At 42.8% G+C, this 23638-nt stretch overlaps 2 protein-coding genes across 5 annotated transcripts in view; one reads left to right on the top strand and one right to left on the bottom strand.

Annotated features, from left to right (window-relative positions):
• Positions 1–769: 769 nt before the first annotated feature.
• LOC141569725 (uncharacterized) lies at positions 770–23143 on the bottom strand. The gene is made up of 5 exons (XM_074324080.1): positions 22931–23143; positions 21413–22422; positions 16353–16426; positions 4468–4551; positions 770–1577 (listed from the first exon to the last, which is right to left on the bottom strand). Exons 1-5 carry the CDS (start codon positions 23141–23143, stop codon positions 1486–1488), a joined length of 1473 nt encoding a protein of 490 aa, XP_074180181.1. The 3' UTR covers positions 770–1485.
• The window catches only part of RAI2 (retinoic acid induced 2), a 72422-nt gene continuing 70223 nt past the window's right edge, over positions 21440–23638 (top strand). For 2 of the 4 annotated variants that reach the window (XM_019755381.2, XM_019755380.2), the window contains exon 1: positions 21886–22162. The gene's annotated coding sequence lies outside the window, so the exon portion shown is untranslated. Of the gene's footprint in view, positions 21574–21831; positions 22163–23638 lie in introns of those variants that run through there. The other 2 variants (XM_074323506.1, XM_019755378.2) reach the window with 2 other exon arrangements.

The raw sequence follows: 23638 nt of genomic DNA, 5'->3' as shown, positions 1-23638 counted from the left end.
AAATAGACTTTTAGACAACTTAAGTAAATTCATAAATTCTTACATGTCCTTTTAGTGTCCATCTTTCCCCCTCCCGTTCCACACCATGGAATATATTACAAACAAATTAAATAATCCTAAAATAAGGTTTTCATCATGTGTGTCACTACTCAAACACAGTGACACCCAGTTAAAATCCCAAGATAAATTCCAAAATCTTCAAACAGATCTTTACATTCTTTTCTCCTAGTCTTCTGTTATACAGTCCCTTCATTTCAGAATCCTCCTAAAAATGTCTTCCACTTTCCCCAACCTGATTCTTAACACTCCCTCATTTCTGCCCTGACAGCATTCTACATTTCTAACATCCTTCAAAGAGGTGGTTCTGAAAGCCTGGTCCTTGGACCAGCATCAGCATCACCTGGGAACTTGTTAGAAATGCAAATGCTCAGGTCACACCACAGACCTACTGAATCTGAATATCTGGGGGTGGGGCCCTGCATCTGATTTAATAGTTCAGTTATGGTGTATATTCAAGTTTGAGAATACTTTTGAGCTCAGCTCTCCCCTCTTCCTGGATACTTATTTGATCATAATGGCTTTAATCTCAGCCCTTGAGATGTCTCCATGTCTGTCTACTTCATTTGGCAATCACCATGTGCAGGCTTGTCTAAGGTTAGCTAGCTTTTAAGGAAGCCAAGGATATACTTCCCTCCCTCCCTCCCACTCTCCCACCCTCTCTCTCCCTTCTTTCCTTCCTTCCTTCCTTCCTTCCTTCCTTCCTTCCTTCCTTCCTTCCTTCCTTCCTTCCTTCCTTCCTTCCTAATCTAACATAGGCTCTAGCATACTCAGTCAGCAATTATTGATTGAGGTTAGATGGCTGAGCAGAGTTCATATGTTTTGGTAGTATCTTTCTAGTTTTGAAGTCTGCAAGAAAGACAAATCCTTCCAAAACTTGTCCTTTAGCATAAATAAAATACTAGGACAGATGTCTCATAGCCCTGATTCCAATGACTAAAGCAGGTTCCAGGAAACCGTTGATTTAACAAACTTTGTTGTCTCAGTTCTGGCTACTTAAGACAAAAGGTCTATAAACGTTGAATCTGAAAGATCCATCTGATCAACTTGTAGCTCTCCATCCACCCCTGCCCTACTTCCTGGGGGATGTGATCCCTCAAAACAGAGGGCATCATAAACGAACACCATGAGAGGGAGCTCATCTCCTCTCATGGTCCATTGGCAAAGTGAGGGCCCCACCTTTCAATACCATCTCCTTTTATAATTTTCTTGCCTTCTTCTCCCAACATGAACCCTGCATTTTGACATTTTCATCTATGAGACATCCTGCTCTTAAATGCCATGATGCCCAAAGAGAACTTAACCAACCAAGTTGCTAGGAGTCCTGTGAGAACAAAGGGAGAGAGTCCTTTGTAAGACACTTCTGGGCAAAAAAAAAGCAGGGGAGTGTGACGTTTGTTCTATGACTCTACTCTGGCCTGAGATATTTCAACAGGATTTGTGGTTAGTGCTCATAAAACATTCTGAGATTCCAATCCTGCAGAGAAGAATGAGCTCCAAAACTTTTTTCATCCAGGTACCTGTAACAATAAAAATATTTTGTGCGTGAACTGCCAGTACAGGTATATTTATTTCTAAAATATATTTATGTAGTACTGCTCTGATGTATTACATACATAGTAAATCATGTATATAAAAATACACTTTGAAAGAATGGAAAAAAGATAAAATGAGTAATATTTTTAAAAGTCTTTCCAGTAGTGATGGCTTCCTACTATACTTTTCTAATAGCTCAAGAAATAACATGGGGTCACAGAAAGGGTTCATTTCTGTGACAGACAGTCAGGGTCCAACCTAGATCCCCTTGGCCCCTTCTAGTGGTCATCGGAAGAAGTTTCCTGTATAAGTAACAGATTTCCAAGTCTCTCTTCATGAAAGCATTCTCTGACTATTAAAGTGTGATCAGTATGCACAAGGGAGGCCAGAAGTGCTAGGGACCTAACAAACACACCCCAAGAATGACTCTCAACCAATGAGCGATGAGAGTCAGTGGATAAACACCCCACCTTTCTCGCACTTCAGAGGCACAGTTTTGTTCCATACAGCCCCTCAGAGCGTCCACAGCAGGCCAGAGTCCTGGGTGCCTCGAGTGGTAATCCTCTCATCAACACCCTTTACTGGCTTTCCCGCCTTGGTAAGTCACTTCTTCGTCCCTCACTGCGCTTCTTGGAACCACCTCCTAAATAAGATACTCGCATCTGAATCCTGGTCTTGGGTCTGTATGCAGCTAACTCCAAATGAAGATAATCATTAATAACATATTTGAAATGATCTCCTTGACAATTTGCATGTTTAAGTAATCTGATTAGAATTCAATATTTCTTGTAATTTGCCTGATATTGAGCTACTACTAGGGTGGAAGGACTGTCGTCCCTGCCATTTCCCTATGCTTTTGTGAGCTTGGATTAATGGTAACATCTTTTTTTTTTTTTCAGGTGTACAAGACAATGTAATAGACATTTATCATTTATATCCCTCACAAAGTGATAACTCCCCTCCCCCAATCTACTACTACCCCTCTGACATCACACACAGCCGTTACATTTCCATTGTCTCTATTCCTAATGCTGTACTCTGCTTCTTGTAACTATATATATAAAATTATAGTTGACATACATTATTGTTCAGCTTCAGCTTCAGGTGTACAGTGCAGTGATCAGGCATCTACACCATTCGTGAAGTGGTCTCCCTAATGAGACAAGTGTCCATCTGACACCCTACAAAATCTTTACAACATTATTGATTACATTCCCCAAACTGACTTTCGTATCCCCGTGGCAATCTTGTGATTACCGATTGTGTTTTCTAATCCCCTCACCTTCCCCTTCATCCCCACCCGCTTCCCATCTAGCAACCCTCAGTTTTTCCTCTATGTCTCTGAGGCTGTTTCTGATTAGTTCATTCATTTATTCTTTTGTTTAGATTCCACATATAAGTGAGTTCATATGGTATTTGTCTTTCTCCGTCTGACTTATTTCACTTAACATAATGTTCTCTAGGTCCATCCATGTTGTTGCAAATGGTAAGATTTCATTCTTCTTTATGGCTGCGTAATACTCCATTGTATAAATGTACCACAGTTTCTTAATCCAGTCATCTACCGATGGGCATTTCAGTTGTTTGCATATCTTGGCTATTGTGTATAGTGCTGCAATAAACATAGGGGTGCATAAATTTTTTCAAATTAGAGTTTTGGATTTCTCCGGATAGATACCTAGGAGTGGAATTGCTGGGTCATAAGGTAGTTCCATTTTCAGATTTTTGAGATACCTCCATACTGTTTTCCATAGTGGCTGTACCAACCTGCAATCCCACCAACAATGCACAAGCGTTCCCTTTTCTCCACATTCGCGCCAGCACTTGTTGTTTGTTGATTTATTGATGATAGCCATCCTGACTGGGGTGAGGTGGTATCTCATTGTGGTTTTTATTTGCATTTCTCTGATGGTTAGTGAGGTTGAGCATTTTTTCATATGTCTGTTTGCCATCTGTATGTCCTTTTTAGAAAAACATCTCTTCATGTCCTCTGCACATTTTTTAATTGGGTTGTTTGTTGTTTTGGAGTTGAGTTGAGTGAATTTTTTATAAATTTTGGATATTAACCCCTTATCGGATGTATCATTGGCAAATATCTTCTCCCATTCAGTAGGATCCCTTTTTGTTTTATTGATGGTTGCCTTTGCTGTGAAAACACTTTTTAGTTTGATGTAATCCCACCTGTTTATTTTTTCTCTTACTTCCCTTGCCCGAGGGGCTATATCAGTAAAAATCTTACTCCGGGTCATGTCTGTAAACTTCCTTCCTATATTTTCTTCTAGGAGTTTTATGGTTTCACATCTTACATTTAAGTCTTTAATCCATTTTGAATTTATTCTTGTATATGGTGTAAGGAGGTGGTCCAGCTTCACTTTTTTCATGTGTCTAATGGTAGCATCTTGAACTATGAATTCTTTGCAGGGATTTTTAGTTACTCACCAATTTTGAGAGAGTTATTAATTAAAACTGGATAACATAGTTTGTAATGCCACCTAACCAGAAACATTTAAACTGTAATACTTTGCAATATGCCAAAAGGAATGATCACACGAGGGCTCCGTTGTCAACTATTCCGAATATGGAACATTCCGTCCTTCTCCAGGACACCTCGAAAAACTCATGGGACATATGACCTTCTTATGCAGACTGAGGGAGAGCACTGGTGGCAGCAGTCTTATCTATTAAATAGTGGTAAAACCAAACCTATCTATCTATTCCTTCCAACATTTGCTCCCTACGTGCCAATGTACTATAGTGATCACCCCATTTTGAAGACTACTGCTTTAAAGAATCTAAGACCATGTCTAAATAGCCAAAGCCAAGTAGAGGGTTGAGGCCGATGAAGAATGCACTGTCTCACAGAGAATCACTTACCACTGGGGCAGAGGGGTTGTGGTAGGGTAGGCAGTACTTCTCTAAATTGACGTCCATGAGTCCTCGAGTTCCTGAGTTTTATGTCTGAAAGAAGAAAGAGGAGTTAGGTGCATGAAGTGTACAGGTAAAGATGGGTGGATAAATTGGAAATGAGGACAAGAGAGTAGAAGGCAGAGATTTTGTTCTTGCCTGGTTTGACAGAATGGTTTTGAGCCTCAATGAAGAAAGGTATTATTGAGATCCAACATGGGAGGAGCCATTTTATGAGGCACTCTGATGAGACTGAACACAAGTATTTTTGCTTTAGGGCTCAGGGAACAAAGAATACACACAGTGGAGAAGAGAGACATTTTCTGGATTGCTGCCCCAAACAGAAGGTCTCTCCGCTATTGCATCATGGATCACTTAGTGAACATGGCAAGAGAGTGCACTTGGTAGGAAGTTGGGATTCTCACCCGTAGCAGTAGCCCTGGGGAGAGACCCTCACTCTACTTTTGATTAGATGACACTGCCAAGGGGAAGCCATTGCAGGAAAGGAGGAAAACTTGATCATAGTGGATGTGTGGGGCCTACAGCTGCCATGCTGGTTCATGAGCTCCTTGTGAAATCTCTCTAGGGACATCCAGGAATATGTAGTTGGGGTGGTCGTGGGGGAGGGGGCTTTTCCAGAAAGATGCCTGTTTGAGCTGTTACAACAAAAATACCATGAAATGTGTGGCTTATAAACAATAGAAATTCATTTCTCACAGTTCTGGAAGCTGGAAAGTCCAAAATCAGGGTACCACCATGGTCAGGTTCTAGAGGCCCATTTACAGGTTGCAGCCTGCCAACTTCTTGCTGCATCCTCACATGGTGGTAGGGGTAAGGGAGCTCTATGTGACTTCTTTTATGAGGGTACTCATCCCAGCACGAAGGCTCCACCTTCATGAGCTAAGGACCTCCCAAAGGCCCCACCTCCTCATACCGTCCATCATCTTGGGGGTTAGGATTTCAACATATGAATTTGCAGGGGACATAAACATTCAGACTATAGCACTGGAGACTCTGAAATATCAGGTGCAGTAAAGAGACAGGATTTGGGGATTCATTTGACCTCATTCATATTCCCCAGGAGACATTTGGGTCACAATAATAATTTGAGTTTCTTTCTGTCAAATAACCAAATGACAATTTAATATCAAATAATCATTTCTCCACTTTGCTTTGACACCACAGAGCTGGCCACACTGCAGAGAAAATAACAGTGACTTTTTACCTATTCACTTCACATTAAGGCAGTATTGGGTGCCAGGGAATATTCTGAAGAATCAGTTGATGATACGATATTGAAGAACAAATGAGGAAGAGAACTAATAATATTGGTGCTTCTTCTAAGCAGGTTTGCAAGGGCAGACTTGCTTCCTGCTGCCCTGTGTTGTAGAATTATAGATGTTAGAACCTGCCCTATAAATGAGTTCATCTCTCCTCTTGGTGAATCATTTGTACATCACATGAATGATATTTTGTGGCTCTGACCCTTAGATTCTTCCAAGTTGAGTAATAATTTATACTATTGGATGAATTTTTGCTCCTGTAATTTATAAACCTGGTCATTCCTATCCGAATCCTTGCTATCTCACCACCTCATAGAGTCATGATTTAATAGCTCAACTGTGAGGTGAGGTCTCAAATTATCAAAGAATTGTAACTTTTACTACAAATACTGTAAGACATGCAGGAGGAAGCTAAGACCCCTGAAACCAGTTGCACCTCAGGCAGAAGTGTCAGCTAACTGCAAGACGCATACTTTTGGAAGCTTGGTTCACTTTTTCAGGATGCTGGGAAGCCATTTAACGTGCTGGAGGAAATTTTGGGATGGGTGAGATGGCATCCCAATGTCTTGAAAGTGTTAAGAGATTTTCCAAAGATACTTTAATCTATTTCCAGTGAGTAGTTTCCTGTGGCTCAAGGTGATGGTATTAGGAGGTGGGGCCTTTGGGAGGTGCTTAGGTCATGAGGGTGGGGGCTTCATGCTGGGACGAGTGCCCTTATAAAAGGAGTCACATAGAGCTCCCTTACCCCTTCCACATATAATAAATTGTCACAGCCCAATCACACTTGCCAAAATATGTAAACTTTTTATACTAAGTAGTGAAGATCTAAATTTCATCCAGGATGTTCTATGCAGTTTGGTTTCATTTGGAGGTAATTTTCCTGGAAGATTTTGTGGGGGGAGGAGGTCTTTTGTTTTGAGTTTACTTAAAAAAAGAATTTCTCTTTGCAAAAAAAATCTACATTTTTATATCTATATCTATCTATATATCTAACTATACATACACACACACAGAGAGATATATGATATATAAATGTTTGTGTCTTTCATTAGATTTCTAAAAATTGACCCTGAAAAAGGCAGGGATATAGATATTATATAGCAAGATCTAATGAAAGTCTCAAACACATTGAGTGTGGAAGTGGTCAACTTTTACCTGAAATCCTGTACATACTATTGGAAACAAAGGATTAGCTTATATGGAAGTGACCATGGGCAAATGAAACAGAGAGAAAAGTGATATATCAGAAATTGCCATGGATAAATTCTAGAATTCAGAAGCTTAAAGAAAGATGTAAGAAATGGTTTCACAAATGTATCCAAATGCCAATTATAATTTAATGTCCTCCCTCTAACAGTAAGTACTTTATTGGTAATAACCTTGAAATGAATTCATCAACATTAATTAAGACCCCACCAAGCAGGATGATTAAGAGACAATTAATAACAGACATTTAATACTAGTCAAATTGATTAAACATTTGTTTCTATTAAAACTTTTTGTTCATTTGCCAGATAGGCAAAAATTACTTGACTGTTGTAGTATATTCTCTAGCAAATGTGTTTGGAGATTGAAAGCAGCGTCTGGGAAACAGTGTGCTGTTACCATGGTCTTGGAATGTCATAATCCTGAATGCTGCAACCATCCTGCAGCCAAATGCCAAAGCAATTTTGGGCAAGCGACCTAATGCTTCAGATCCTCTGGTTTCTAATCTCATCATAAAACAAACATAATAATAACCTATCTCTGCTTCTTAACACTCTTTCTACCCTTGGCTTTCAGGTCCTTCTTCATAATCTTTCTAATCTCTCCTTTCACTTTGCTCACTCTCAGTGGCATAGCTAGTACATTTGACACCTGGAGCAGATCAGTTTTTAAAATGCCCTTTATTTCTATGCCAAAATTAATTTTTTGTATCAATCATATAACAATCATAATGATCATTTTCTTCAATTATTTTTTAGCTTTAAAATAAACAATTAAAAATTAAAAAGAAATTTTGGTCTGGACAAAATGGCTTAGATCCGTTTTCCATGCCCCCCCCCCCCCACTGCTAAGTATAACTGTAAACCCTGAAAAGAACTTAAGAGGCAACCAAAGGAAAAGGAAGACAAGCTGGTTCGGGATCCCAGGATTGGCAGAACAGCACAACAGCAGGATGTCTTACATGCCCCCACCCAATAGAAGAAGGTAACCCAGGCCTGGCATTCTCAGACCCCCAACCTAACAACACAAGGCTGCCCAGGTTGGCTCATTCCTCTACCAGATGAAGCAGTAGGCCCTCTGACAGCACCAGGTGAGCCTGACAGCATTGGCAAGGGGGATGGATCAGGAGCCCCACCGAAAACAAGCAGCTAAAGAAAGTGCTCTCCTCCCTTGCCAAGAGACACTGAGTGGTAGGTTGGCACTGGCAAGAGAGATTCTGCCACACACAAGAAGCTGCCTGGCCCAGGAAACAATCTTCATCCCTATGGGCCAGAGATGCTCTTCCTCCACCTAGAGACATCAGGTGGCCCTGCCTGGGGCAACCTCTTTGGCCCCTTAGGCAGCACCATCAGGGACCAGTGGGAGTCCCAGCAGCACCAGATAAACCAGGCACATCAAAAAATACTGCAAAGGCTCTGAAAATTAACTTATCAGTCAAACCATACTCTACAAAAGTAGGTCAGGACCCGCATTCTAAACCTAAACAGCTGACTACCTGCTAAAATAAAAGATTTAAATAGGATCTAGAGTCTCACAACATAAAAGTAAAAATGTCCAGGACACAACTGAAAATCAAGAGCCAGGAATATCACAACTTCAATGAAAAAAGATAATCAACTGATGCCAACACAGAGATGAATCAGATGTTGGAATTACCTGGCCAGGAGTTCAAAGTAGCCATAACAACAACAACAACAATTTTAACAAGCAATAACAAATTCTCTTGAAATAAGTGAAAATATAGAAAATCTCAGGAAAGAAATATGAGATGTGAAAAAAATGGAATGGAAATCTTCTAACTGAAAAAATATGATACCCCCAAATTTAAACCTGTTCAATGGACTCAGTAGTAGAGTAAATATGTCAGCAGATAGAATCAATGAACTTGAGGACAGATAAATAAAGTTTACCCAATCTGAAAAAGACGGAAAGTAGATTAGAAAAAAATATGAACAGACTTTTGGGGACATATAGAACAATGAGAAAAGATCCAACACTCATATCATTGGAGTCCCAGAAGAAGAGGAAAAAGGGAGTGGGACTGAAGGACTATTAAAAGAAATAATGTAAAACACCCCAAATCTGGCAAAAGAAAACACACAGATACAATAATCTAAGCAAACCCCAAATAGGACAAATTCAAAGAAATTCATACCAACACATCATAGTTAAACCTCTGAAAACTAAAAGACAAAGATAAAATCTTGAAAGCAGCCAGAGAGAAATGATGCATTACCTATCAGGGAACACCAATTCTAATGACTGGATTTCTCATTGAAACCATAGAGCACAAAAGGAAGTGTTGCAATATTTTGCAAATTCTGAAAGAATTGCCAACCCAGAATATCCTTTAGGTGTGAAGGGGAATCGAGATGTTCACAGATGAAGAAAAATTAAGAGAACTTGTTGCTACCAGACCTATTCTTAAATATTGGTTAAAGGAAGTTCTTCAAGCAGAAATGAAGTTTATAAAAGAAGGAATCTTGAAGAATCAAGAAAGCAGAATGGAACAAATCTGGGACACTGACAACACCAAATGCTAGTGGGGCTGTCAGGCAATAGGAACTCTCATTCATTGTGGGTGGGAATGCAAAATGGTACAGTCACTTTGAAAGATAGTTTGATGGTTTCCTACAAAACTAAACATATGCTTACTATACGATCCAGCAATCATACTCCTTGGTATGTCCCCAAAGGAGCCATAAAATTGTGTCCACACAAAAACCTGCACATGGATGTTTATAGCAGCTTTATCCATAATTGCCAAAACTTACATGCAACCAAGATGGCACATCCAGACAATTGACTATTGTTCAGTACTAAAAAGAACTGACCTTTCAGGCCATGAAAAGACATGGAGGAGGAAACTTAAATGCATATTACTAAGTGAAATAAGCCAACCTGGAAAGCTTACATAATTCATGATTTCAACTATATGACATTCTAGAAAAGGCAAAACTATGGAGACAGTAAAGAGATCAACAGTTGCCAAGAGTTGGGGGTCAGAGGAGGGATGGATAGGTGGAGCACAAAGGATTTTAGGGCAGTGAGAATATTTTGTATGATATTATAATGATGGATACACGTCATTATATACAGAAGATGTACACATTCTTAAAATGGAAAAACTATATTAAAATTACACTGATGGTAACCACTTTGAGCACCTCTTGTAATTGCAGAAATCAAACGTGACTTGTGATCATCTTGTTGTCCGTATATAGTGAGTATTACAATTTTAATACAGTTTTTTCCTTTCTTAACATGTGTATACATTTTTGGGGGCCCTCTGTATTTGTCAAAACCCATAGAATGTACAATATCAAGAGTGAACTTTAATGTAAACTGTGGGCTCTGGGTGATTATGATGTGTCAGTGCAAGTTCATCAACTGTAACAAATGCCCCACTCTGGTGGGGATGTTGATCATGAGGGAAGCTGTGTGTATGGGGGTGGGACAGGCATATATGGGCAATCTCTTTACTTTTCTCTCAATTTTGCTGTAAACCTAAAACTGCTCTAAAAAAAATTCAGTCTTTTAAAAAATAAATCAGTGCAATCTATCATATCAACAGACTAAACACGAAAAATCAGATAATCAATGTTAATTGGTGCAGAAAATACATTTCACAAAATTCAACATTCGTTCATGATAAAAACTCTCAGATATGTTCTTCATTCTCAATATTTCCTTGGATATTTGGGGTTTTTTGTGGTTCCATATGAATTTGAGGATTGCTTTTCTATTTCTGTGAAAAATGCCATTGGAATTTTGATAGGGATTTCATTGAATTTGTAGATCACTTTAGGTAGTATGGACATTTTAACAATATTAGTTCTTCCAATCCAAGAACATACCTTTCCATGTATTTATGTCTTCGTCAATTTCTTTTCATCATTGTCTTATAGTTTTTAGTATACAGATCATTCACCTCCTTGGTTAAATTTATTCCTAAGTGTTTTATTCTTCTTGATGCTATTGTAACTGGGATTGTTTCATTTTCAGATAGTTCATTGTTAATGTATAGAAACACACTGATTTTTGTATAATGATTTTGTATTTTGCAACTTTACTGAATTTATTGGTTCTAACATGTTTTTTTGGTTGAGTCTTTAGGGTTTTCTGTATATAGTATCATGTTATCTGCAAACAGAGATAATGTCTTCCTTTTGGATTTGATGCCTTTTATTTCCTTTCCTTATCTAATTGCTCTAGCTAAGACTTCCAGTACTACATTGAATAGAGGTGGTGAGAGTGGGCACTTTCATGTTGTTCCTAAGCTTAGAGTAAAAGCTTTTATTTCACTGTTGTGTATGATATTAGCTGTTGACTTGCCATATATGGCCTTCATTAGGTTGAAGTACATTCCTTGAGGTACATACCTAATTTGTTGAGAGATTTTATCACAAAAGGATGTTGAATTTGGTCAAATGATTTTTCTACATGTATTGATATTAGTATATGTTTTATATCCTTCATTCTGTTAATGTAGAAGATCACATTTGTGATTTGTGTAAGGTGAACCATCCTTGCATCCCAAGGATAAATGGAACCCAAATAGCCAAAAAAAGACCCCACATAGCCAAAGCAATCTTGAGCAAGAACAAAACTGCAAGCATCATGCTTCCTGATTTCAGACCATATTCCAAAGCTACAGTGATCAAAACAGTATGGTACTAGACTAAAAGCAGAGACATAGACCAATGTAACTTAGTAGAGAGCCCAGAAATAAACTCACACATATACAGTGAACTAATCTTTGACAGGGGCATCGGGAATACACAATGGAGAAAGGAATAGTCTCTTCAATAAATGGTGTTGGGAAAACTGGATATCTCATGTAAAAGAATGAAATCGGACCCTTATCTTACACCATACACCAAAATTAACTCAATATAGGCTAAAGACTTAAATGCAAGACCTAAAACTTTAAATCTCCTGAAAGAAAACACAGGGGGAAAACTCCTTGACATTGGTCTCAGTAATGATTTTTTGGTTTGACATCAAAAGCACAAGCAACAAAAGCAAAAATAAACAAGTGGGACCACATCAAAGTAAAAAGCTTCTAGACAGCAAAGGAAACAACCAACAAAATGAAAAGGCAACCTACAGAATGGGAGAAGAATATTTCCAAACCATCTATCTAAGTTATGTAAGAGGTTTATATACAAAATATATAAAGAACTCAAAACAACTCAATAGCAAAAAACCCCCACAAATAAACCAATTTAAAAGTGGGCAGAAGTCCTGAATAGACATTTTTCCAAAGAAGACATATAAGTGGCCAACAGGTATATGAAAAGGTGCTCAACATCACTAATCAGAGAAATGCAAATCAAAACCACAATGAGGTATCACCTCACACCTGTTAAGACAGCTATTATAACAAACGACAAGTGATAACAAATATTGGCCAGGGTATGGAGAAAAGGGAACCCTGTACACTGTAAATTGGTGCAGCCACTATGGAAAACAGTATGGAAGTTCCTCAAAAAATTAAAAATAGAACTACCACCATATGATCCAGTAATCCTGCTTCTGGGATTTGTTGCTATTATGACATACATTTATTTCGTATTAAATAAAAGACACACATAAATAAAATGCAAACACTGATTTAATTAACGAATGCGTGAAAACAATAAACTGACAATACCCTTAAGTATGCAAGTAGAAAGCACACAAATAAAAATGGCCTGTCTCCCCAGTAATCAGTGAAATATGGTTTAAAATACAGTGAGACAAATATTTTGGCCTAGGCTGGTGAGTACTCACAAGGCAAGTACTCTCAGAGCTCATATTTGGAGTTGTAAGAGGAACATCCTTTTTAAAATCAGATTGGCAACATGTAAATGTTTCTGTGTCTGCCCCAGAAATATTACAGCTGTGCGTTTATTCTGAGGAATAATTATTAATGGGGAACATTAATATACACAAAGATACTAATTGTAGATTTCTTTACAACAGCAGAATTTGGAAATAGCCCAAACTTCCAACAGTAGGGGAAAAGCTAAGTATATGGTAATGAATCCGCTTAATAAATTGTTTATTGAACCATTGAAAATGTTTACTGTGGTTATGTAATGATATTAGAATGCTATGGGAAATGCTTACTAGTTGAAGATATTAAGAGACAAAAGCAGGGCTAAAGTCATAGGTAATATTTCACTTGGGTAAATGCTATAAAGAGAAAAACTTGAAGGGAATATACAGATCATTGAGAGTGGTTATCAATGTTTATACTAAGGATAGAATAGCCTTTTACACTTATATTTAATTTTTAATGAAATTTAATTGTAATTAAAAATCCTTAAATTAATAAATTGTATGTATTGTACAGTATTTCTACTTTAACAGCGAATGTTTTCTAAAGCAATACTGTTGTATATTTCAAAAAGTCATCTCTATTTGCAAGTAAAATATTTGTTCTACAAAAAAAATTACTATAAATCTCTAACAAGGACCCAACTAATAGAAGGAGTGAAGTAGATAATCCAGGATGGTAGTGGCGGACAACATATGCAACACTCATGTCATGTTTTGGAGCAGTCCCTTTAAGGCTGATATGTCCCTCATCAATGAAGGAGAAACGATCTGTATCCCAAGCAGACAGCAATATGAGCATCAGAGATTGATGGGGACACTTTGATGAGTGGGTTTAGGTGGTGGAGCTATATTGCCAATAGAAGGCATGAGAGCTATGCAGAGAAACAGACCCAGAAGCCTACTCCTAGGGCTGGGCCAGTGTGGGAGAGGGTCATGGAGAGGACAACTAGAGAACACTGGCTCGGTGGCTGAACAATGCCTCAGGAACAGGAGGAGCCCTGATGGGAGAGGCCAGCTTCAGCTCAGATCCAGCACACAGGTGGTCTGGCTCAGAAATTGGGCAGGGAGACTTCTAGGGGTGAAGAGCATCAGGAGTCTGCTGGGAGGCGCCAAGGTAGCAGGGCCTGCCAGGGAGCAGTCTCAGGAGAGCACTTGGATACCAACCTGGCACAGAGGCCACCAATGCAAAGGATGGCAATGAAAAGTGCTAGCCAGCTCAGCAAGAGAGGTTTTGCTCTTGCTCTCTCTTCCTCCTTCTATAAAATTGTTCTGTTCATAAAATTCTGTAATTTGAGAATTTTCCCAGTTGAAGAAAAAGAACATGATTAAAGCCCATTCTGTGTTATACATCGATGTCCTGTTCAGAAAGGAGTGACCTTGCAGCTCCTTTCACCTCTTGCAATTAGAGCAATAGAAAGCTTGTCGGTCAGGTTGGAGAGTCCTGCCGTGCGTGAATCGGGACAAACCTGACCGGCCATCCACACACTGAAGGTTGCGGGAACATGCAGTGCATTTTGTGGCGTGGACCATTTGTGAAATCCACGGCCACGTTCTCTTTGTTTGTCAGTGGTGTGCTAGCTAGATCAGATAGGGTGTATCTATGGGAGAATGAATCATTTCCAGCAGCCGATGGGCTAGATGGCTGAGAAAGTCCTCAGCAGCTGTTCTTTCAAGAGACAGCTTGCCCTCATGAACTGCCAGGCACAGGGGACTGTGGTTTCAGCAATTGGGGACCTTTAGGGGCCAGTGCTTGTTGCTCCCCTTAACATTAAAACTCCTGCCTTGCAGTGCCTCAGCAGCTATTTTTTATGGTTATTTTGGGCAATATTCTCATTGTCACTGCTCCCTACTCCAGGGCAACTTTGCCGATGTTTCCTTTCTTACTGGGAGATCAGTCTGTCTCATCTGTGAATGCATTTTTTTAATTAATAACTTTATCTTTTAGGACAATGTTAGGTTCACAGCAAAATTGACAGAAGGTACAGAAAGTTCCCATATACCCCCTGTCCCCACACATGCATAGACTTGTGAATGCATTTTTAAGAAAGGAAAAAGTAAGTCTGACACCTGGCAAGAGAACAGAACTTGCCATGTGTAAAGGCGTGTGTGTGTGTGTGTGTGTGTGTGTGTGTGTGTGTGTGTGTCCAGTTCTTCTGCCGGCACCTCCTTGAGCATCACTTTCCCTGTCGGAAGGCTGGGTTGTGCAGGGCCATCTCTGAGCTAGCCTACCCTCGGTCCTTGATGTGCCAGTATTTCAACCGCACTCATGCCGTACGTGGCATTGTTATCCCATCTGGTAAAATAATTCACCTCTCCAAAACCAAATCTCGGTCGATTTTCCACTTAAACCCAAATGGCCTGCCTTATTATTTCATGCTCTTGACTCCGAATCTCTCTTCTGGCTACAATCGTTTTTGGTCCTTTCTTGGTGACCTCTATGGACTCTGCTCTGTCTCGTGCAACCTGGCTTCTCACTTGGCCTGTGCAGGGCTCACTATTGATTTGGACAAACCCTGACAGCCTCAGGTGAGTCACATGGCTCCCACCCCAAACCCCCTCTGTCCTCATTCTCCCTCCACACAGAAAAGAAAGGTGCATTTGACAGTTATGAGACTTGTATAAGATAAGGGATATTGAAGCTCCTTAGGAGTAAGAGACCATGGCGTGAGGGGAGATAATGGGAACTAACCATTACTTATCGAGGACCCCAAACATAGAGAACTGAGGTCGGGACTGTGGGAGATGTATGCCATGGGTCCTCATTAGATGCTTACAGTCGAGTCAGAGAGACTGGACCCGACATCAGGGGGAGGACGGCTGCTCCTGATACGAGGGATCCAAGTCCAGAGAGAGCAGAGCCTCTCAGACAGCACAGTGAGAGATCAGGAAATCAACTCTCCTGGCCCTGAGCACAGGAGTCTCAGCTCTTTGTCAGAGGCAGGAACGTGAGGCGCTGCTGAAAGAAAACCGCCCCGTGCACAGTGGCCTTCAGATTCAGCAGAACCGCGTGCTAGTTTAGATGGTTTCCTTCACTTGTCTTTAAAGTCAGATTAAAATCTCAATTCCTGACGTACTCCCCTCCACCACTTGTTTTTGTGAGATCTGTCGACTCCAGATGGTCCTTACCCCATCTGGGACTAAGATAAACCAAAACAAAACCAATCCAGCAACTGCATGTACTGGATGTCTTAGGATGCTTTCAATCACAAGCAATAGACCTGACTCAAAGAAGCTTTCACTTATCAAACAGTGTAATAATTTGCATAATAGGGAGTGCAAGTTCAGGTCGCTCCAGAGGTAGTTGGTTGTTCTGGCAGTGCAGAAACATCATTAGAGTTTCTGGTTCTTTGTCTATTTTTGTCGTGCTGCCTTGAGCATCAGGTCCCTCGTAGGCCTGGCTCCTAGCATCACAGTAATCATCCATCCTGGTTTGCTGAGGAGACCCAGTTTATGCTTTAGGCCCTGACATAAGTAGTAATAGCAACCCCATTTACCCTCAGTAGTATCCCAGTTTAGATGATCAATTATATGGTCACCTACATTGTGTTTTTGCTGCCGGTTGCAAATGCAGTTCCATTATCTTCAAGTCCACTGGGAGAGAGAAGGTGGCTCTCCTGGAAGAGTAAGAATTTACCCATAATGCCCCCAGCAAATCTCTTCTCTTGTCTATTTGTTCCAAATTATAGTAGGAGGGGTGCCATCTGCCTCAGATCAAAGAGACACCACCTTAAAGCTACGATCAAATTCTAAAGTGCATGTTTTTGTAGGAAAGGGATGGATACCTGAACAACACTGGGGTTCTGTTAAAAAAAAGAGGAATGGGGAATATAGAATGGAGCCATTTATAATGAACCTATTTTTCACTCTTGACAATTTCTCAAAATTCTCTGAAATGAAATGCTTTCCTGATTATGAGACTAGACAGAGCTACAACTGGACTATGAGAGACCAGTGTAGGGCAGGGCTGATACTTTATTACACTGTGTGTTCTCACATGTACCACTAATTTACTACTGTAAATTAATAGCTGCTCGCGATATGCTTGTTGATTGCCTAACTGAAGGACGAACTGACATATTCTTTGATTCAGTCTTTGCTAAAATTAGCAAAGATTTTTTTCATATGAATTCTGTTACACACTTTGGATAAAATCAGGACATAATACAGTTCATATGAAGTCTCCAAATGAAGAATATTGAAGCCCCCGTGCCAACATTAGAAGTCTCTGTTCCATCAAAATTGTCAAAACCTTTCCCTTACCCCATGGACTCTGAATATTCTTCAGGTAAAAATGTCATTCTCGCTGGCCTGTTTCTCTGAATGCTTTCCATCCTTGTTCCCTGAGCCTGGGTTTCATTTCAATCCTCTGCAATTTAATTACCCTTTGTATTTTCCCAGCATTTATCCCTTTGCATTGTGATTATGTTTTTAAATGCCCACTTCAGTCAGTCACTCAGTCATCCAGTAAATATTAGTGACCACCAAATTTTTTCAACTTCAGTGAAACACAGACCCTTTAAGAATTTCGTGAAAGCAACAGTCGCTTTTCCCTAGACACATTCATACCCATGAGCACTAAATTGGCATTACAACTTCAGGGCTTCCAGGAACCCCTAGAGAAATTGGCAATGATGTTCATGCAGATAAGATCAAATCATGTTGTCATGGCCCAGGGTGATGGGCTCAGCCATCAACTTAAGTCACATATGTCTTCTGCAGAGCTCATCCACACCCACTGACTGGTTCAACAAACACCCACGGCCCAACAACTCCCAAATCTAGGTCTCCAGCTTAGATTTTGACCTCCACATCTGCTCTTGCAAATGCCTACTGGACTTCTCTCTGTGGCTACCCAACAGGCACTTCCAACTCAAGATGTCCTAATCAGAATTCCCTGGAGCAAACACTGACAGTGCTCTACCCACATCCCTCGGATGCTACCATTTCAGTGCATTCCACAGACATCCAAGCTGCCAGCCAGGATCCTGTCCCGATACCTGAGAAGGACTCTCTGCCTAGGCTAGGTGGCAGGTTGAAATTCCCAGAAAATTAGCATCCTCTGGGCAGCCCTCAACCAGCTTCCTCACCTCTTGAGTGGGACAATTCTGGAGTGCATGTTTTGCATCGTGTCCAAGAGTTTGCCTGCAAGATTAAGCTCCACTTGCCCATGGTAGTAATGGGCCTTGAAAACATTCCCCCTATTGTCTGCTGCCCCTTGGCTCCCTTCCCCATTACCCTACCAGTGTTTCCTTCACCTTCCAAATCAACTTTCTGCACTCAAATCCTTATCTCAGGATCTGCTTCTGGGGGAATCTACGGCATTCATCATTTCCAGTCCCAAATCTGCTTCTCTTCCTAGGGACCCCTATCTCAGTGGCCACCCCCCACCCACCCTGTTACCCAATTCTGAAAGCCAGGTGTCAGTCATTCTAATCCCTCCTGTTTCCTCCATCATTAAGTCCTGTTGATTTTATTTCCGGAGTACCACTTAAGTTCTGACCCTTCATCTCTGCTGTCACTACCTTCACTCCAACTCTGATCATCGACACAATCTCTCTCACCTGGTCTCCCTGCTTCCAAGCTTACCCTCTCCCATCAGCCCTTCACACCCACCAGGGGAGTGATCATTCCTCAACCCGAATCTTTCCTGGTCACTCACTCCCTTGCTTCAACTCTGTCAAGGCTCCCCATTGACTTTAAGCAAAAACTCCTTTACAGTACAGACCAGGGACCTCAACTGACCCCTAACTTCCTCTGCACCCCCTACTACTATTCTTCACAGCCTCTACTCTACCTTCACAAAATATTTGCAGCCTCCAGAAAGTGCTTTGCATCCAAGCATTGGTGCCTGCTGTTCCCGTCACTTGTAATGCCTTTCCCTTAACTTTGAAAAACTCCTATTCATCTCTCAGTGCTCAGCTCTTGTCACCATCTCTGTGCAATCTTTTCTGACTGCCCTGCCCCATGCCATTCCCTATCCCTTCTCAGTACAAGGGTAGGCCCACTTCTTTGGTGTTCACCTGGCTGATTTTATAACTCTTCATGTACCACACAGTGTCCATAGTATTATTAACACTTTATTTACTGGACTGTGAGCTCCTTGGGGTCAGCAACCCTATGTTAAACATCTCCCTAACCATAGTCCTTAGCTCAGTGACTGGCATACATCAGGTGCTTAATAGATGTTCATTGGATAAATGAATGAATCACACATCTGGCAAGTATGCATAAACTAGATTAGGGGGTGATGCTGTATTAGAGAAATAGGACAGAGACAGAAGAATCCGATCTGAGATAGGAAATTTCTTGAGTCCAGATATTAGAATTAAAAATTTCAAAAATCAACCTGAGCAATGAAGTTTTTGTTTGTTTGTTTGTTTGTTTTTGGTTCTTTCCTGCTGTTTGGGATGTCCTTTCTTCCCTCCATTTTCTTAGGCATCCCTTAAAACTGTGTAAATACAATTCTTCCATGTCCTATTTCTGTCTGAAAACATGTCCCTCCCAATCCAGACCCTTTGTTTATGGACTCCTCTTTTCCCCTTCCCTCTGCAAGGGTTGTCACGATGAAAATACAGAGGGGTGCCACTGTACATTTCTTTGGGAATAGGGGCCATGATGCCTGTTTATTATGCATTAATCTGAATCAATATAGTCTTTCCTCAAAACATAAGCACCTCAAAGGGCAGCAAATATGAATCACAACTGCCAGCGAGGATCAAACATTAACCCAGGGTTGTGAAGAGGCCAACAAAAGAAATAGGCTAGTAATTGCCTTCCAGGATATCAGTCCCTACCGTATACACACATACCCCCTCAACACACACAAACCTTTACGGATCTTTCATCCATGAACTTGTCCCATTATAATTGCCCAGCTGTGTCCTGAGTTGTATTCAGTCTAGGTCCTGGCAACGGAGCCCTCACATACCTGATCCAAGGGCTCAGAACAGTTATGAGAGCCATAGAGGAAGTCTTTGGTTACTGAAGTGGTTGAAGACATATTAACAGACAAATGTTTCCACAGGTATCATTAGTTACTCAGAGCTGATTTAAAACCCCAAGAGCCTGATTGAAACAAGTAGGATCTGGTACCTTCTGTTGATGTTCATTATTATCAATTCTTAAACTTGAATTGTGTGTCTTTCTGCCCTTATGTTCATTATTATCAATTCTTAAACTTGAACAGTGTGTCTTTCTGCCCTTATGTTGATTGGGCACTTCTTAAATTAACTCTTTTTTTCAAGAGGAAATTCTGTATCAAGGAATAGTACCACCAGGGCTGACTTCTCTGTTAGGGGCAGTAGGCACAGTGCCTGGGGCCCACAGTCCTTTTAGGGGCCCACAGACATGTTTTAATTTCTTTTAAAATCAGAAGAAAAAGTGATCTTTTAAGTAGAAGAAAATGTTTTAGTATATAATGTTAATATATTCATCTTTACACTAATGCAATTGAAAAATGTAATCTTTACTATTTTTTTTTATGGAGAAACACGTCCACAAAGGCAAAGCGCCCACTAAAATCATAATGTGGCCCTACTTTCTACCACTTATGCTTATAACATACATAGCAAGGTTCAAACAGAACCTTTCAAACACAAGTTCAGCTTCCCATACGAATTATAAACTTAACCAGGCTTCTCTCTATGTATTTCACGCTCTGGTCAGCCACCCCAAATTCTATAATGCAAGAGGGATATCATGGTTACCACTCAGTGTTGGGATTAAAGGAGATATGAACATGCAAAGGACAGCTAGACTCAGACTGCTTTCTGCTCCAAGTAGAGTCATGTCTGCTCTGCTGTTCTCTCAAATATCTTCATCCTGTTTTGATTAGCAGGAAACAAATCTACATCTTTAGGGATCAATTAAACCAATGTAGTTGCTTCCTTTGCTGTCTTAAAACATTTATAGGATTTAGGTTTTTTATTTTGTTTTAAAATGATCAATAGTACTGATACCTATTATTTATTTACTGGTTAGTAAACCACATAATCATCTCTGTCTGTAACTCCAGTTCTTAGCCCTGTGTCTGGCAAACAGTAGGGGCTTAATAAATGTTAGATTCATAAATGAATCACCTCTCAAACAATTACGTGGAAATGAGATTATTGTCCGTGGACTAATTTTATCTCTAATAATCTCAGACTTCGTGAGAAGGATCTTGGACATGTATCACAATTGACATTTTAGGAGGTGATCCCTGGGCCCTTCCCACCTCTCCGGCCTCCATCAGCCAGCCACTTCCTCCCTCCTGGGCTCTGTTCTCCTCTCCATCCTGGGCTCTGGAATGGTCCTAGCCCGCCGGCCCTCCCAGGCGTCTCACCACCCCCACCCGCCACCCCGCGCCCCTGGTGCCCCTTCCTCCAGCCACCCCTCGCCTCCTACAACCACGCCCTCCCCGTGGGCGAGATCACCTGTCCCTCCTCCGCCGCCGCCTCCTCGGGTACCCTTTCGCCCCCCTTCTGCTCCCCCTCCTCCGCCACCTCCCCCAAGCCCTCCCCTGCCCCGCCTCCTCCCACCCCTTGGTGTATATAGTAAAGGCTGGGCTCCGCACGCAGACACACACTCGCCCGGACACAGGCACACACACGCTCACGCACAACCGGCAGCGGCGGCGGCGACAGCAGCTCCGTGACAGCGGCGACGGCGGCTCCCACCGCTGCGCATCCTCTTCAGGCGGCTGGCGGCGAGGCCGGACCCGAGACTTCCCGCACCCGCGACCACCCTGCGGCTTCCTGGAGGCGGCGGCTGCGACTGCGAGGTACCGGCCGCAGAGCCCCCCTACGGGCCGGGGTCCCCCCCGCCTTCCCCGGGCGGACCTGCCACTGGACGCAGGGGGCGCGCCGCGCTGGGCGCGCCTGGCAGGGCCCGGCGCCCGGGGAGGGGCCTGCTCCTGGGGGCAGGACGGCGCCCGGAGGCCGGGGCCAGCGGGGAGGGCCGGGCGGGGGCGGGGACGCACAAGCTGAGGCCACCACCCGTGCGGCGTCCCCGGGTCCCGCTCCCGCTCCCGGCGCCGCGCACTGGCCGGCGGGGCCGGGGACGGCCGGGGAGGCGGCGCCGGCCGGCGGGGCGGGGGCCCCAAAGTGGGTTTCGGGCCGCCACCAGCGCTGGCACCCGGCGCAGAGGGCGGCGCGCGGCAGACTCCGCGCCTGGGCACCGCACGGGGCCGCCTCTGGCTCTGCCGCTCTGCCCCGGCCCGGAAAACCCGGCGCCTTCCAGGCCCTTCGAAAGATGGATTCTGTTGACGTATCTGGCGGCCCTGGAGAGCCGGGTGGAAAGTTGGGTTTTGCCAGATCGCGTTGGGCTCGCCTTTGTGACGCTCGGCCAGCCCCGCAACCTCCTGGAGCCGGGTGAGTGTGCGTCGGCGCCCCGAACGACCTCGTGCCCCCCAATGTTCAGACCCAGGGTGGCCGCAGCGGCTCAGGCTTTCTGCCATGTTAGGCACCGAGCAGTGTTCTCGCTGCATTTTTGCGTGCGTTTCCGCGATGTCTTTTGCTGCGGAGGGAGTTATTGCTTGTCGCCGCGTTGGCTTTTTCGGGGTTGGGGTTGTGCTCTGTGTGTTTGCTTGTTTGCCGTTTAAAGCCCGACTATTGTTCCGGATATGCTCCGCCTGGGTGGGGAAATGGCATCCCACCACAGTTGCCGGCGAGGGGTAGAAATGTTGCCAAACAGCTGCTGCTTTGTGTTTCCCTATCAGAAGTCCCTGGAGTAGGTTTGGGGCACGACGGATGGATGGAGAGAGGGATGGGGCACGGAAGAAGAAGGTGGCTTTGGAGAAGCGAATTGTCACCCACCCCGTGGCACGCAGTCAACCTCCTTTTCTGCCTGCCAAACTTTTATGAATATTCCTTTTGTGGCACGGTGAAGCTTAATGAATTCAGCCCAGCTTTCCAGGGAAAAGCAACCCGGCTTTAACAATGGTTTGAGAACTTAATCAATGAGAAAGGCAGGGGGAGACGGAGGAGGCGCAGGCACCATATCGGGGATGTGGCTGCTTCTAGCAGAGTCAGGTGGGGGAGAGGTGGGCAAGGCAGGGCGCAGCGCCGGGGTGGCCGCTTTCCGGGAACTATCCATAGCTCTTACCTGTGCTGGCGGAGCCACCCTTAGTGTTGCCTCACCACCTCACCGTCGGCCCCGAACTCGGCGACGGTGCTTGAGGGGCAGCTTGCGGCAGTGCGCGGGCTGCCCCCCTCATCGGGCGTTTTTAAGGATGTGTAAATATTTTGCTGAGGATAAGTGACATCAACAGAATGATATTCCGCAGAGCCCGGGTGTGCAGCGATGATAAATAGATACGGCCAAACAAAGTTTTGATAACCGCGAATTCTCATGGCTCGCTCTGTTTCATTTGAGTCTTTGTTTTTGTTGGTTTAGCATTCTCTCTCCTCCTCTGGTGTGATCCCTTTATTTAGCTGATTCTTGGAAGCTTCTCTTTAGAACAGAGAGAAAAGCAGCCAGCAGGGAGAAAGCAATTCTTAGCCTTGCGTGCATAGGGCAAGGTTTGCTGTGCTTTTCCCAGGGGATCTTTCCCACCGGTTTCTAAATGTCCCTCTTCTTCCTTTGGAGTCATCAGAATTGGTTGGTGCTTGACCAAGAGACTTCTGATAACTTTGAAAATGTGTGGTGATGTGCCTTTGTTACAGTAGAGGGGTGGCAATGTGGGTAGAGGACAGTGGGGAGGCCAGTGGATGGGAGCCGCTCGCGCGGGAGCAGCGTTATGCCCCCACCCACTTGTTTTCTTCTCAAAAGGGAGCATGGGGAGCTGTGCCACTTTGAGAAGCTGGGGATAGGCTGCAAGGTGCACATTCATAAGCCCGGTGGCACCC

Source organism: Rhinolophus sinicus, chromosome X, assembly GCF_036562045.2.
Source record: "Rhinolophus sinicus isolate RSC01 chromosome X, ASM3656204v1, whole genome shotgun sequence".
NCBI lineage: Eukaryota > Metazoa > Chordata > Mammalia > Chiroptera > Rhinolophidae > Rhinolophus > Rhinolophus sinicus.
This window is presented reverse-complemented; position numbering and strand designations above follow the sequence as displayed.

Coding starts and splice junctions, on each gene's coding strand:
- LOC141569725 (XM_074324080.1), bottom strand. CDS start 23,143: ATGAGAATTCGCGGTTATCAAAACTTTGTTTGGCCGTATCTATTTATC. Junction 22,423..22,930: donor TCGGGGCCGACGGTGAGGTG/GTGAGGCAACAC, acceptor TTCCCCACCCAG/GCGGAGCATATCCGGAACAA. Junction 16,427..21,412: donor CGCCGCCGCCGCTGCCGGTT/GTGCGTGAGCGT, acceptor TTACTCTTCCAG/GAGAGCCACCTTCTCTCTCC.